This window comes from Xenopus laevis, chromosome 8S (genome assembly GCF_017654675.1).
Source record: "Xenopus laevis strain J_2021 chromosome 8S, Xenopus_laevis_v10.1, whole genome shotgun sequence".
Classification (NCBI taxonomy): domain Eukaryota; kingdom Metazoa; phylum Chordata; class Amphibia; order Anura; family Pipidae; genus Xenopus; species Xenopus laevis.
Window position 1 is genome coordinate 93,330,062 of NC_054386.1, and position 15,444 is coordinate 93,345,505.

The window sequence follows — 15,444 nt, forward strand, 5'->3', positions numbered from 1 at the left end:
TCTCCGAAAGCTCCAAATTACAGAATGGCTGCCCCCCGTAGATTTCATTTTATCCAAATAATCCAAATTTTTAAAAATGATTTCCTTTTTCTGTGTAATAATAAAACAGTAGCTTGTACTTGATCCCAACTAAGATATAATTAATCCTTATTGGAAGCAAAACCAGCCTATTGGGTTTATTTAATGTTTACATGATTTTCTAGTAGACTTATGTATGAAGATCCAAATCCCTTAGCCAGAAAACACCTGGTCTCGAGTATTCTGGATAACCCCATACCTGTGTTGTAAATCAATATATAGATTTGGGTGGCACATAAATATTTTGCTAAAGCTGCAATTTAAAAAGATTAAAAAGGAATATTCTTACAAAGCCTTTATTTATGTCTTTAAACGATGCGCAAGTAGAGAATTTTTTTGGGAGATGGGGGCAAAGATTTCCTTATACAGTTTCTGATCATTTTTTAATGATCGCTTTTAGAGAAAAATAAGCTTTCAAAGCCTTTTCATCCATCTCCTGCAGTGATTGCCTCCTAGGGTTGATTGCCAATGCGGAACGTCTCTCCAATCAGAAGGCCGCCCTCTCTCCTAACGCCGGCAGTTTACAATTCCCTACTTTAGGATCAAGGCAGTCAAATAGATTGCACTGCTCCCCCCCCCGGCGACCCGCAGAGGGTTAATAATTCATCACTTTAACTGCTGTAACGTTGCAAGAGCTTTTGCAGCAGATGTGGAGGAAGAAAATGCCCAAGGCTTGAAGACGCAAGCTGGAATATAGGACATAGTGCTCTTGTGCACATGGTTCTACTATGAGCATTAATACTGACCCAGCTAAGTGTGAAGACACACACACGGCTACTAGTAGCAGCTACTTGTCCCGGCTACAAAATAGACATTGGTGTTAATTGGCTTTGCTAAGACTGTGTGTGTTTTAGCAGAGGCAATTCTCATTATTGTCTATTTGTAGCTACAACAAGTAACTGCTGTTAGTATCTCTGGAGCTGCAAGTAGCAGATACGTTTTTGTGGCTACAAAATCATATTATCACTAAAGTCTTTTTTGTAGCCATAACAATTACAGACATGGGACCTGTTATCCAGAATGCTTAGGACCTGGGGTTTTCCGTAATTTGTATCTTCATACCTTAAGTCTACTAGAAAATCATGTAAACATTAAATAAACCCAATAAGCTGGTTTTGCTTCCAATAAGGATTAATTGTATCTTAGTTGGGAACAACTACAAGCTACTGTTTTATTATTACAGAGAAAGGGGAAATCATTTTTAAAAATGGAGTCTGTAATTTGGAGCTTTCTGGATAATGGGTTTCCGGATAACAGACCCCAACCCTGTACTGGTAGCTCTGTGTGTCTTCACCCTAACAGGGTACATAGATACACTGTCATAATAACATCTTTGTTTGAGCACATCTATCTGCCCTATGATTGTGTATCAAGCACTGGAATCTACAAGCACCAGGGCTGAACAAACTTAGAGAGCTTGTTTATTGTTCTAAATAGGACAACCCTGTGGGCCTTCCACTTTTACTTATACAGGTATGGGATCTTTTATCTGGAAACCCGTTTCCTCCAGAAAGATCCGAATTACATAAAGGCCGACTCCATTATAAAGAAATAATTAGGTATGGGTGAATTTGACCCGTTTCGCTTCGCCAAAAATTCGCCACCAGCGAAATGTCGCAGACGCCCATGGGCGTCAAAAATTTTTTATTTTTTTTATTTATTTTTTTTTGCCGCACGCCACCATACAAGTCTATGGTCGTCAGTTTTTTCAGCGAAACTAGGCGAAAAAATTTGCCCATCCCTAGAAATAATCCAAATTTTTAAAAATGATTTCCTTTTTCTGTGTAATAATAAAAACAGTAGCTTGTACTTGATCCCAACTAAGATATAATTAATCCTTATTGGAAGCAAAACCAGCCTATTGGGTTTATTTCATGTTTATATGATTTTGTAGTAGACTTAAAGGGGACCTGTAACCCCAAAAAAATATTCAAAATCCTATTTTATCACATTAATCAAGCAAAATGAACTTTAATTACACTATATAAATTATTTGAATCTTGTTTCTTTCAGTCTGGGAATTCATAATTATAACAAGCAGGCAGGAGCCATTTTGTGGACACTGTTATTAAGACAAGCCTTGTATCATCTCAGAATCTTGTTTGTGCACCAGAATGGGGGACCTGATGTCCATCCCCATGTCCTGGTTACACAATTAAATGGTAAAGAGAACGGGGAATGTGGGGAGAGCAGTGACATGTAGGAAGTGCTGAATGGAAAGTGAAAGTAATTGTCTGCCCCACCTCTATGCCATTGGCATAGAGGAGGGGCAGACAATATTTGATTGACAGCTGAGATGTTTAAATGAGTTTACAACAGCTATGAATGCTTTAATAAAAAATAGAAATTGGATTTCATGTTTAATTTGAAAAGGACTTTTATTATAAAGATTTTTGTGTCCAGGTGACAGGTCCACTTTAAGGTATGAAGATCCAAATTAAAGAAAGATCTGTTACCCGGAAGACCCCAGGTAACAGGTCCCATACCTGTACTAATGTATTTTCCATGCTGAATGAAAGAAGTTCAGTACACAACATACACGGCATTTTATCACTGCCAAAGCATTGAGTCAGTGCATTTTTAGAGACTCCAGATACCTAAATTTGCTTCCGACGCCAGAGCTCTAACCTTGACACAAGTCATTTCCATCGAGGCCAGTGGGAAGGCCCATTAGACGAGCTGCGTGCTTATTGGCCAGGAATGGAACATTGTGAGTTTTCAGGTGCTGTTCACTAGACAGGGCTTCCCATTTCAATCCACTCAAAATGCCTAGCAGCCGTCAAACTTCTGTGTATTTACTCTATTGTGTTTTTCTTGAGAGGTTGTAGGTGCCCTGTTAAACTCACCGGTAATTCTGCTGCAATGTTATTGTTTGTGGTGAATGGGACAAGCCCAGCTCTGCACCATTGTGTTTGGTTTGGCAATTACAATACACCTCTTTCTGTGGGGAAACACCCACATTTATAATGGTTCCTATTTGTCTCAATAACAAGTCGTTTATCCTGTTTACATTTTTTTATATTGTTAGTGTGCACGGCAGCACGTAGAATGTGCACCCTTCTAATGAAGCAAGCACGCAGGAACATGCACCGAATATGAAACTCTCACCTGCAGAATGGGCCCCCTTCTCTTCTCAGTGCTGCCTGTGCTCTCAGGAATAAACAGTGGCCAAATTTGCTCCTGGGCTGTAAGGGAGAAACTCCACGATACGTCTGGTGCCGACACGTCGCCATGCGATGAAATGCATGCGTCGTGTCGGATGTTGTGAAGGAGAAATCGCAGGTAAGAACTACATTTATCCGACTGTCACATGCGATTTCATCCAACAGTCGGATTAATATAGTTGTTACCTGTGATTTCTCCTTCACTTCCTTTATCCTCGTAACATCCGACACGTCGCATGCGTTTCGTCCCATGGCGACGTGTCGGCACCAGACGTATCATGGAGTTCCTCCCTAAACCATGGCAACCAATCAGACAATTGCTTTCTGTGCTCAACCTGCAGCTGGCTGAAAAAAAGCTAATCACTGATTGGTTGCAATTGGTTACTGAGCCCCGCTGAGTGATAACCATCACATTATATACCGTTTTGGAAAATATATATTTTTGTACTACTGACTTCAGATATTATACGACTTAAGGTGGCCATAGACGCAAAGATCCTTGATTCGTACGATTTTCGGACCGCGTGGAGAATCCCGTCATTTTTCGTCTGGCGGAGATCGGTCATTTGGTCGATTGGACAGGTTTGATTTTGTCCCGACCAATCCCGCCATAGGGCGGAACGTTCAGATTACCCCCTGATATAGCCGTGCCCGTTAGTGGCATATCGGGGAAAGATTGGCTCATTTGGCGATATCGCCAAACGAGTGGATCTTTTCGTCTATGGACACTTTTAAAGTAGAAGGATGACGCAATGATTTTACATATTTCACGTAGGGCAATTTTTTATTTTCCCATTATATTCGTCAGATTGAAACAAGAAGTGGATTTGTATTTTCTTTTGCATTTTCCCCCTAGATTCTATGAATGTGTTTCTGATTCTGATCTGACGTTTTAATGTAGCGGCTGCTGTTGGCCAAAACCATCCTTACGTCTCATAGGCTTTTTATTGTTTTTATCTCATGCAAGAAGCCAGCTTTAGTTGTCTCTTAGCATCCCTGCGCCATAAATGGAACACTATTAGAATTCCCTGCATTTGCTCATAGCCTGTACATACTGTAGTTACCCCTCCTGTATGAGTACAGTTTTATAGGGAAACTCTGGGTGTATTGACTATACTAGGGCTATTTCGCCTTTAAATTAACTGTTGGTATGTTATAGAAGGACCAATTCTAAGCACCAAGACTTTATCCCCGGATAGGAAAATTTCTTAAATAATCCAAACAATTTTTCTAAAAAGGCAATATTTATTCACAACCATGCCCCAAGTATCAATTAAAAACAAAGGTGCAACGCATGGGAGGAGGGATCCCTCTACTTGGATTATTGAACCACACAACCCGATTTAAATAAATCAGGTAGAAGGAGCAAATAGTATTTATACAGCTGTAAGACACAAGACTAATCTGTCTATAAGAAGTATGACATGTTGACATTCAACTTATTAAGCATACATCTATGCCGCATGTTGTATCCGTCATTAGTTGCCACGCAGCTGATTAAGCAATATGTTGAAACAATAGATGGTGAAATTTTCCTATCCAGGGATAGTCTTGGAGGTAAAGTCCCTTTTTCATGTTAAGATATTTTGAACTTACCGGTAGTTGTTTGTGGAGACTCCCCCCCCCCCCTTATTTCAAAGCTGGAATATGTCAGAAGAAGACGGCAAATAGTTCAAAGAAAAAATGAAGACCAATTGAATTTTTTTTAGAATTGGCCATTCTAGAACATACCAAAAGTTAAAAGATGAACCACCCCTTAAAGTGAACTTTTAGTATTTATCAAGGGTCGAATTTCGAAGTTAAAAATACTTCGAAATTCAACCATCGAATTAAAATATTTCGAATATCGAACTTTTTTTCATCGAATCTGGCTATTCTGCGCTCGAAGTAAAATCGAACGATTTTTACTTCGACTTCAAAAACTTAGAAAAATGCTGTAGAAGGTCCCCATAGGCTAACATAGCACTTCGGCAGGTTTAATTTGGCGAAGTATTGAAGTCAAAGTTTTTTTAAAGAGACAGTACTTCGATATCGAATAGTCGAACGATTTTAACTTCAAAGTGAAGTAAATTTGAAGTCGCAGTATTCTATTCGATGGTCGAAAAATTACTTCGATTTGTTTTTCTTCGAAAATTCCACTCGAATTCACTTCGACCCTTGATAAATCGGCCCCTAGTTGTAGAACACCACTAGAATATGTTGCACTATGTATTTTTGGGATAAAGTCAATGCACAATATATTATATATGCCCTGTTCTTAGCAACTTTTCATATCATTCTTTCCAGCTTTCATATGAGGCTGGGGTCACTCACCCAGGCAGCCAAAAGTTTATTGCTTTGTGAGGCTGCAATATTATTTGTATTTTAATTACTTATCTTTTCTCTCCTCTGTTTATCTATCATTCAAACCACTGCTCGGTTGCTTGGGTAAATTGGACCCTAGCAACCAGCCTAGCAAACAGTCTAAATACAGCTGTCTACATCATACTAAGTTCATTTTAATTAGTAAATTGAAGTAGTAAATGTATTGGTGTTTTTTATGGTTTCTTCCTGTGCTCTAGAATAGCTAATTGTTTCTGGGATTGAAAGGGGTTGTTCACCTTTCAATTAACCTTCAGTACAGGTGTGATGTAGAGAGTGATATTCTGAGAGTTTGTACTTGGTTTTTGTTTTTTTATCATTTGTGCTTTTTGAGTTATTTAGCTTTTTATCCAGCAGCTCTCCAGTTTGCAAAATCTGGTTGCTAGGATTCAACTTACCCTAGCAACCGTGCATTTATTTGTATAAGTGACTAGAATATGAACGAGAGGACCCGAATAGGAAGATGTCTAATAAAAAGTAGCAATAACAGTAAATGTGTAGCCTTGCCAAGCTTTTTTTTTAATTTTTCTTTATAGAGACCCCATTTGAAAGCTGGAAAGAGTTTGAAGGCAAATAATTGATTAAAAACTATAAAAGAAAAAATGAAGGCCAATTGAAAAGTTGTTTAGCGTTAGCCATTCTGTAACATACTAAAAGTTAAAGGGGACCTGTCACTCAGACACACAAGACTGTATAATAAAAGTCCAATTTCTATATTTTATGAAATCATTCATAGCTGTTGTAAGCTCATTTAAAAATCTCAGCTGTCAATCAAATATTGCCCACCCCTCCTCTATGCCCTGCAATTGTTGTGAATGAGTCAGTGAGTCACACATTCAGACATCTCTCCAACTAGAAGTCATTTAAGGTCACATGTTTCGTAAGGCCGAGCCTCTATAACCAGGCAGAGCCGGTGCATTACTCACTCTTTACAATGGGAACACTCCCTCCCCTTCCAGTCCTCATAGAATATTCCTTCCCACAACTAGTGGGTAGGTCATTTTCAACTCCCAGAAGGCCTCTCTCCTCCCAATCGACAACTCACATTTTCCATAGTGGTTTTTTTACTCTATGAATACATTTGAATGTAAATTGAAATTATTTAGCTCCCTGCCAGTAACATGACATGATTTGTTTGTAGCTAAACAAATGTATGATCTCTGCTGGGAAGCAGCGGTGCTGCCTATATAGTGAATGAAGTACCCCCTATTGTAAAATATAAGGATATTATAAGTCACCAAGGATTTCCATGACCACATAAAGGCATGAGGTTGAAGGCCGAGTGCTTTTATACTCCGAAGTTACTTCTAATAGCCTCATATTTTCCAACAAGGTGTACTTTATTCATTATAATACACATGTGACAAAAAGGACATCACTAAGCTCCGTTTATAACGGATGACATCACTAAGAGACGTTTATAACTGATGACATCACTAAGAGCCGTTTATAAGGATATCGTTTACAGGATATTTATGGCGCTTGTATGTATAACCCAGATTAAATATTGGTCTGTCCTTTCATTAGTCGGAGGATGCCAAAACCCCAACAGCCAATTGAGATGTGACCAACGACTGAAGCTCTGTGTGTGTGAGGGTTACATGGCACCCAGGTTCGGTTTGGGCTGGCGGGACACCGGGAAAAAACCCGGTGGGCCCCGGTTCTTGGGGGCCCTGCCGGCCCAGACCTGCTCCCTTTAAAAATTAAATTCAGGTCACATAAAAAAAAAGGCAATGGCAACAAAAACCCAGTTTGTGCGTATGCACAATCGCGGCAAAACCCCAGTAGGCGCAAATGCACAATCACATGGAGAAGAAGCTACACACGCACATGGCAATCGCAGTGCACCACGGCGGGGCAAGGGGCCGGGAGGGGGACCCGGAGACAGCAGCCCCGGTGGGCCTCGAGCCCCCCCAGTCCGACCCTGATGGCACCCATTAGTAAGCCTGCTACTTGTAGGTTTGTCTGCACTTCGAGCATGAATGTGAGTGCTGGGTGTTGGACAGTTCAAAGGTGTTGGTGACATTTAATGGAAAACTATATCTAAGGGACAGACTTTTACATCTTTTCCCTTGAGCCACCATGTTGTGATGGTCTGTGTGCTGCCTCAGAGATCCCCTGACCAGAAATAATGCAGCTCTAACTGTAACAGGAAGAAGTGTGGAAGTACAAGAAACATCTGTCAGTTCATTGGCTAATATAGCCTGACAAGTGTGCGTGTGCTTGGTTTGTGCGAGAGCACGGTGCTTCTACAAGCAAGAGGGAAGGCCTTTAGTACTGATAGAATCCTTCAGTGCCTTCCTCACTAGTTTCCATTGTGAAGTAATGGTTTGTTGGACTCACAGTCCCTCTGCTTTCTATGGTATGGAGGTGCACAGTCAATAAGAAAAATAAGGCCTATCCATGTTCTCCTTAGTGCAGCGCTTCTTTCAATCCCGGGAGCCCTGCTGACAGCGTTTCCACTGTAACAGGCCGTACTTCAACAAGGAGAAAGGCGGCACTCCAGTTAAAAAAAAAAAGGTGGTTTATTGCAACAGGTCACAGGCCAGAAATCGCCTGATGCATTTCGGGAACACCTCCCTTAATCGTAAGCTTACAGATTCATACATGTCACTTCCTTAAGGGGAACTAAAGTCTAAAATAGAATAAGGCTAGAAATGCTGTATTTTGTATACTAAATATAAACATGAACTTACTGCACCACAAGCCTAATCAAACAAATGATTTATGTTTTCAAAGTTGGCCACAGGGGGTCACCATCTTGTAACTTTGTTATACATCTTTGCAAGACCAAGACTCGCACATGCTCAGTGTGGTCTGGGCTTCAATTGGGAGGTTAAGATTAGGGATTGTCATAGATTATCATAATAGCACAAGTCAAATAATATCTGCCATAGAAGCTGATACAGCAAGACTGATTAATAATCTATATACAGACTGCACTGGGTCTGCTTGAGTTCTGAGAAGTCCCTCCCCCCTGCCCTTTGAAAGTTTGATTGTTTCCCTGCAGAGCAGTTAGGGACTGTCTGAAGTTTCCTATCTGCAGCAGTAAATGAAGGGAGAATTTCACTGCATACAGTCAGGTTTCTTAGAAAAACGTAACACATTTTTTAATTAAACTATATTGGAGATAGGTTTCTTTTTCATTAAATAAATTAAAAATGGGATTTTATTTTTTTGACTTTACATCCCCTTTAAATAGACCTTGCAAGAGCAGCCCCTTCAGGAACTACATAAAATTGCGATGTCCATAAATATGCACTACCCTGTGTATCCATACATGTGTAAATCCCCAAGAATAAAAAATACTCTTTATTAGTGATGGGCGAATAAATTCGACAGGTCGCGAATTTGTGCGTTTGGCAAAGTTTTTGCCTTTTCGTGAATTTTGCGGGAAATTTGCGAAACCCAACAAATTCGCCCATCACTACTGTTTATTAATCCCTTGTGGAGGTGCACAGATTCTTTGGAATATAGAAATCCAAGAAGATGAGGAAGTGGTTTGAATGACTCTGCTCATTGGGTAACTACCCACAAAAATGTCAGCACTCTTGGGATTTTCTTTGAAAAATTAATATTTATTATTAGTGCACTTTTCCTGCTTCTGATAAAGATCCATGTGGGGGGAATGAAAAGTCAGGCCAATACATTATATCTTTGTTTTTTTTTAATGCAATTCCCGAGAGTGCTGACATTTGTGTTCCACTGCATTCTTTTTGTTTTGATCCCAGGATTCTATTGTGTAAGTGGCGCGCAGCATATGGACTGACATTTTGCATTGTGTTTCTAGGCAGACAAACGAGCCCATCACAATGCACTGGAGCGGAAACGCAGGGACCATATCAAGGACAGCTTCCACGGCTTAAGGGACTCCGTACCATCACTCCAAGGCGAAAAGGTCAGTCCAAAGTCACCAGCAACCTAAATGGCATAATGTGCACATTAAGAACACAGTGGCACGTCTTTGAAATTTCTGGAGATACAGCTGCCCAAAATTCCAGGGTGTACTTAATTATGAAGGCTTAGGAAGGTCTATTTTTGTACAAGTTGTAATTAGTAATCTCAGGAAGTCTGGGGAAGTTACATTCACTTCCTACTCTCCATACGGGACAGACGTTCTGCTGGCCCTTAAAGGAGAAGGAAAGGCTAAAACTAAGTAAGCTTTATCAAAAAGTTCTATATAAATACACCAGTAAACCCCCAAAGTAATGTTGCTCTGAGTCCTGAGTCAATAGAAACACAGCATTTCTTTCCTTCTATTGTGTACTCATGGGCTTCTGTATCAGACTTCCTGTTTTCAGTTTATACCTCCTTGCCCAGGGCTTGAGCATGCTCAGTTTGCTCCTCCTCCCCCTCCCTGCTGTAATCTGAGCCCAGAGCTATGAGTGAGCAGGGGGAGACTCCGGCAGGAAGTGATGTCACATCAAGCTAATATGGCAGCTGCTGTCCTAAACAAACAGAGAGCTTCTAGAGCTGTTTACTCAGGTGTTATAGCTTGCACTATTGTGGCTAATCTATTGGCAATAAACTGCTTCGGTAACTTTCCTTCTCCTTTAAGTCTGAGGATCAAAATGAAGAAAAGATATACAGGTATGAGATCTGTTATCCAGAATGTTCGGGATCTGGGCTTTCTGGATAACTGATCTTTCTATAATTTGGATCTTCATTCTTATGTGTACTAAAAAATCATGTAAACATTAAATAAACCCAGTAGGCTTGTTTTGCTTCCAATAAGGATTAATTATATCTTAGTTGGGATCAAGTACAAGCGACTGTTTTATTATTACAGAGAAAAAGGAAATCATTTTTAAAAATTTGGATAAAATGGAGCCTATGCTAAAATGACCTTTCTGGATAAAGGATCTCTGGATAACGGATCCCATACACATACTTTGAATTAACTGAGTAGTGCCTGTGAGTGCCATCACTATTGACAAACTCTTTACTATTTATTTTTGCATGAGCAACCAGGTCTTTTATTATTCCAACTGTGCAGTATATATATATATAATATCAAAACAGGGGGGTTGTGGGAGCACTCTAAAGGCTTTAAAGTATATATAATATATATATATATATATATATATATAAAGTATAATAAATGCTATTGCATATGTACCCAAAACAGGGGTTATTTTGTTACAAAGTTATGATCATAAAATTGATAAGCCACCATACCACGTCAAGGTAAACCCCGAATGGCGGTCCCTAACTTGTTTTATATTTTATGTGCATTTTAGCATTACCTGTAATCAATGTCCGTTGAACGCTGTTTTTTCACTGAGGGCTAAATCCTCCCCAGCCAGCAATCAGGCTTTTAAAGGAGAGATATTCCCAAGAACAAACGCCCAATTTTAAAAGCATAGGATCACCACTAGTTAAAAGGGGGGGGGTATGGGGTGCTACAACCACTGAAGCTATGTCACAGCTCCTGGCTAAATATACAATATCAAAACAGGGGGGTTAGCTTCAGTGGTTGTAGCACCCCATACCCCCCCCCTTTAAAGTAGTGGTGATCCTATGCTTTTAAAATTGGGCGTTTGTTTTGGGAATATCTCTCCTTTAAAAGCCTGATTGCTGGCTGGGGAGGATTTAGCCCTCAGTGAAAAAACAGCGTTCAACGGACATTGATTACAGGTAATGCTAAAATGCACATAAAATATAAAACAAGTTAGGGACCGCCATTCTGGGTTTACCTTGACGTGGTATGGTGGCTTATCAATTTATGAATCATAACTTTGTAACAAAATAAACCCCTATTTGGGTACATATGCACATAGGCATTTATTATACCTATATATATATATATATATATTATATATATATATTATATATATTATATACCTATAGTATATAATATTATATATATATATATATATATACTATATATATATATACACTTAAAAGCCTTTAGAGTGCTCCCACAACCCCCCTGGTTTTGATATTTTTTATATATCATATATATATATCAGTAACACACCACTGGAACCCCACACCACACACCATTGGAAAAATCTCCTTTTATGCTTTCTTTTGCTTTATATACAAAAAATATACATGAAGTGCTGATATTTTTGAAACTGTTTCCTCCTTTCTTGTTTCGATTGCTCCCTTTCGTTCCCAAAATTCTGTTTAGAATGTGTATATATTTAGAATTATTCTGTATTCCCTTTGTGACAAAGCTAGGAAGCCTCTACCATTAATTACTGTATAAGTACTAAAACATAAGGCATCCCGCAATAACAAAACAAGCAGCTGTTTAGTGTAGTTCTGCAACAATTGAAGCACTAAAGACTGTCTGCCCTCAGCCTTCGTATTTTGTTCTTACCCTTTTTAAGTAATGTGAGGCCATAGGCTGTAATAAACCAGTGTCTCTATTGTAAAGCTGGCCATACACGGGCCGATAAAAGATCTCTACATGTATGGCCACCTTTAGGGCCAGGGCACACGCTCAGATCGCGGAGATAAGTCGCCCGGCGACAAATCTCCTCTTCTTCAGGGCGACTAATCTCCCCTAACTGCCCCCTGCCGGTTAGAATGTTAATTGCCGGCGGGATGGCACTCGGAGCACTTTGTTTTCTGAAGTCGCAGAAGTTGCCTCACGAGGAAACTTCGAAAAACGAAGAGCTCTGAGTGCCATTCCGCCGGCGATTTAAATTCTAGCCATCCGGAAGGCAGTTCAGGAAGATTAGTCGCCTCGAAGAAGAGGAAATTTGTCGCCGGGCGACTAATCTCCCCGAATCTGAGCGTCTGCCCTGACCTTAAGCTGTAGTGAAGTGATCATTGCAGTTTTAGCAAAAAAAGTCCATGTTATCTAGTGGTATCAGCGCCCTAAAGTAAAGCTGCCATACTGCTTAGTTAATTTAATGTATGTATATTTTTATTTGTATAGCGCTCCTTGAGGGCACAGCACTTGTGCAGCAAAACAATAAATTAGTAGTAACAAACAAGGGGTCACTGAAATAATAAGTAACAATAAGTGCATTATTAGAAATACAATTCACATAAATATAAAATATAATTACAATACAGATTAAGTGCTCAGTGTCAAGGAGACAAAAGGATGGAGGACCCTGCCCCGTAGAGCTTACAGTCTAAATGGGAGGGTCATTTACAGACACAATTCAGAGGGGTATTAAAGTGCAGTTTGTTACGCTGTCATATTGTATAAGTGCCAGTACAAGTATATCCAGGTGCTCCCAGAGGGAGTCTTGGAGTTTAGTTCTAAAGACATTAAGATTATACTGACTTTTATGGTGGTGTAATACCCTGCATCAGTCCTAAGGCGTTTTGCTTTACTATTGAAGCACCTTATCAACCTGCTGGCAGAGCTTTGCATTAACCAGTAATTCAATCCACTTTTATTTCGAAACAGGCATCGAGGGCCCAAATACTGGACAAAGCTACAGAGTACATTCAGTACATGAGGAGGAAAAATCACACACACCAGCAAGATATCGATGACTTAAAGCGACAGAATGCTTTATTAGAACAACAAGGTAAATTAGATCTAGTTCACTTAATTTAAAAAGGGTTCCTGTCATCGGAAAACATGTTTTTTTTCAAAACGCATCAGTTAATAGTGTTACTCCAGCAGAATTCTGCACTGAATCCATTTCTCAAAAGAGCAAACAGATTTTTTTTATATTCAATTTTGAAATCTGACATGGGGCTAGACATTTTGTCATTTTCCCAGCTGCCCCTGGTCATGTGACTTGTGCCTGCACTTTAGGAGAGAAATGCTTTCTGGCAGGCTGTTGTTTTTCCTTCTCAATGTAACTGAATGTGTCTCAGTGGGACCTGGATTTTACTATTGACTGTTGTTCTTAGATCAACAGGCAGCTGTTATCTTGTGTTAGGGAGCTGTTATCTGGTTACCTTCCCATTGTTCTTTTGTTTGGCAGCTGGGGAGGGGGGGAGGGAGGGGGTGATATCACTCCAACTTGCAGTAAAGAGTGATTGAAGTTTATCAGAGCACAAGTCACATGACTTGGGGCAGCTGGGAAATTGACAGTATGTCTAGCCCCATGTCAGATTTCAAAATTGAATATAAAAAAATCTGTTTGCTCTTTTGAGAAATGGATTTCAGTGCAGAATTCTGCTGGAGCAGCACTATTAACTGATTCATTTTGAAAAAAATGTTTTTTCCCATGACCGTATCCCTTTAATGATTCACAGAGCATCATGTCCAAGTCAAAAATCCACTAATGTTCTCATTCAACCCAGTACAAATCTCCAATCCAAAACCACCCAGCAACGGAGCCCCTGAGCAGAAAAATGTTTTGCAGTTGCTCAGCCCTTCAAAAGGTGATTATATTACAGGAAAGTTCATTTTTGCAACGGACATTCCTTTTATGCTCATTGCTTTTTTGCTGATTTGAAGTGACTGTATTGGTAAATAATGTTTGATGTAAGAAATGATATTGAAGAGAAGAGCCTAATCGTTTGTCTGTTCTTCCCACCATAGTTCGTGCACTGGAAAAAGCAAAATCCAGCTCTCAGCTGCAGTCCAACTACTCGAGCTCCGAGTCAGAAACTGAAGAACCCCAAAGCAGAAAGAAACTACGGATGGACGCGAGCTAGACCTGTCCCAGCAATAAAACCAGCAGCCTGTACCAAGTTTAACTCCGGCCCCATATTAGCCCCTTGTTAGCCCCGTCCAGCTGTTTTACAGACTTTTTTTGTTTTTGTTTTTTCTTTTGGCCTCAGCCCAATATCGTTATGCTCTTGGACTGCGTTTTTTTTTTTTAATGAATTTGGTCCCTTCACTGTCTCCTGATTCTTTATATTATAGTTTATCTTCTCCCCATTACTGTTATTTAAACTATAAGGTACCATCCATGTTTAAAATGGATTGGATTTGAAAAAAAAAAAGAAAAAACACAGTCTATGTTGTATGTGTTCAGTTGCATGGTATTACCCAGAATGCTTGCCTGGCAGCTGTTACGGTGTAGGGCAGGTTTGTGCCGCCTGCGAAAGCTGCAAACGCAGTTGTGCGTTATTTGTGTCACATTTATTATGTTTTTTTCAGCCTTCGGAAAACAAATTGACTTCTGCTCCACCTTAAATTCCAGATCCATGTTGCTGCACATGTGGGTTCAGATAAATGTTTGTTGTTGGCGATCGAAGCATTATTTCCTGCGCCCTTTTGATACGCGTCTGTCCCGTTTTTGACAAACCAGAAACCATATAGAATGTGTAATGGGTGCAAATTGATTGTGAGATTTGGTTACTTGGGAAGCAGACTAACTAGTAGACTTTTTTTTTTGTTTCAAGTCCTTGTTGGAGGACCAACCTTTGTTAAGGGCCCCATTGGCTCATAACAAGGTTACAGATATAATTAAACATTGCTGGATGTTCAGTAGTTCCAATTGTATTTAAGGAGCCAATTAGTGTTTGGCTTCAGTTCTCTTAAAGGAAAACAACACCCCCCGAACAATGTAGGTCTCTATAAAAAGATATTGCATAAAACAGCTCATGTGTAAAGCCCTGCTTCACGTAATTAATCCATTTTCATAATAATATACTTTTCTAGTAGAATGTGCCATTGGGTAATCATAAATAGAAAACTGCCATTTTAAAAAAAAGGTCCGCCTCCTGGGATCGTAGGATGCACGGTGCACACAAACAAACCATAAGTGTTAGGTCACATGAGCCAATTAAAAGACAGAGTTGTGTCTTTTGCTTCCACACTTCTTCCTGTTACAGTTAGAGCTGCAGTATTTCTGGTCAGGTGATCTCTGAGGCAGCACACAGACCATCATGAAATAGTGGCTCAAGGCAAGAGATGTAAAAGGGCAAGATTTACTTAAATCTATATTCCAGTTTGGTAAGATTCTTA

General features: G+C 39.7%; 1 protein-coding gene across 4 annotated transcripts in view; it reads left to right on the plus strand.

The window, feature by feature from the left end:
- The window catches only part of max.S (MYC associated factor X S homeolog), a 39,363-nt gene extending 24,639 nt beyond the window's left edge, over positions 1 to 14,724 (plus strand). For 2 of the 4 annotated variants that reach the window (XM_041574060.1, XM_041574059.1), the window contains 4 exons: positions 9,394 to 9,501; positions 12,979 to 13,102; positions 13,782 to 13,910; positions 14,071 to 14,724. In XM_041574060.1, coding sequence (XP_041429994.1) covers positions 9,394 to 9,501; positions 12,979 to 13,102; positions 13,782 to 13,910; positions 14,071 to 14,186 — 477 coding nt within the window. In that variant the 3' untranslated portion in view covers positions 14,187 to 14,724. 4 annotated transcript variants of the gene reach the window in all.
- Positions 14,725 to 15,444: the final 720 nt, after the last annotated feature.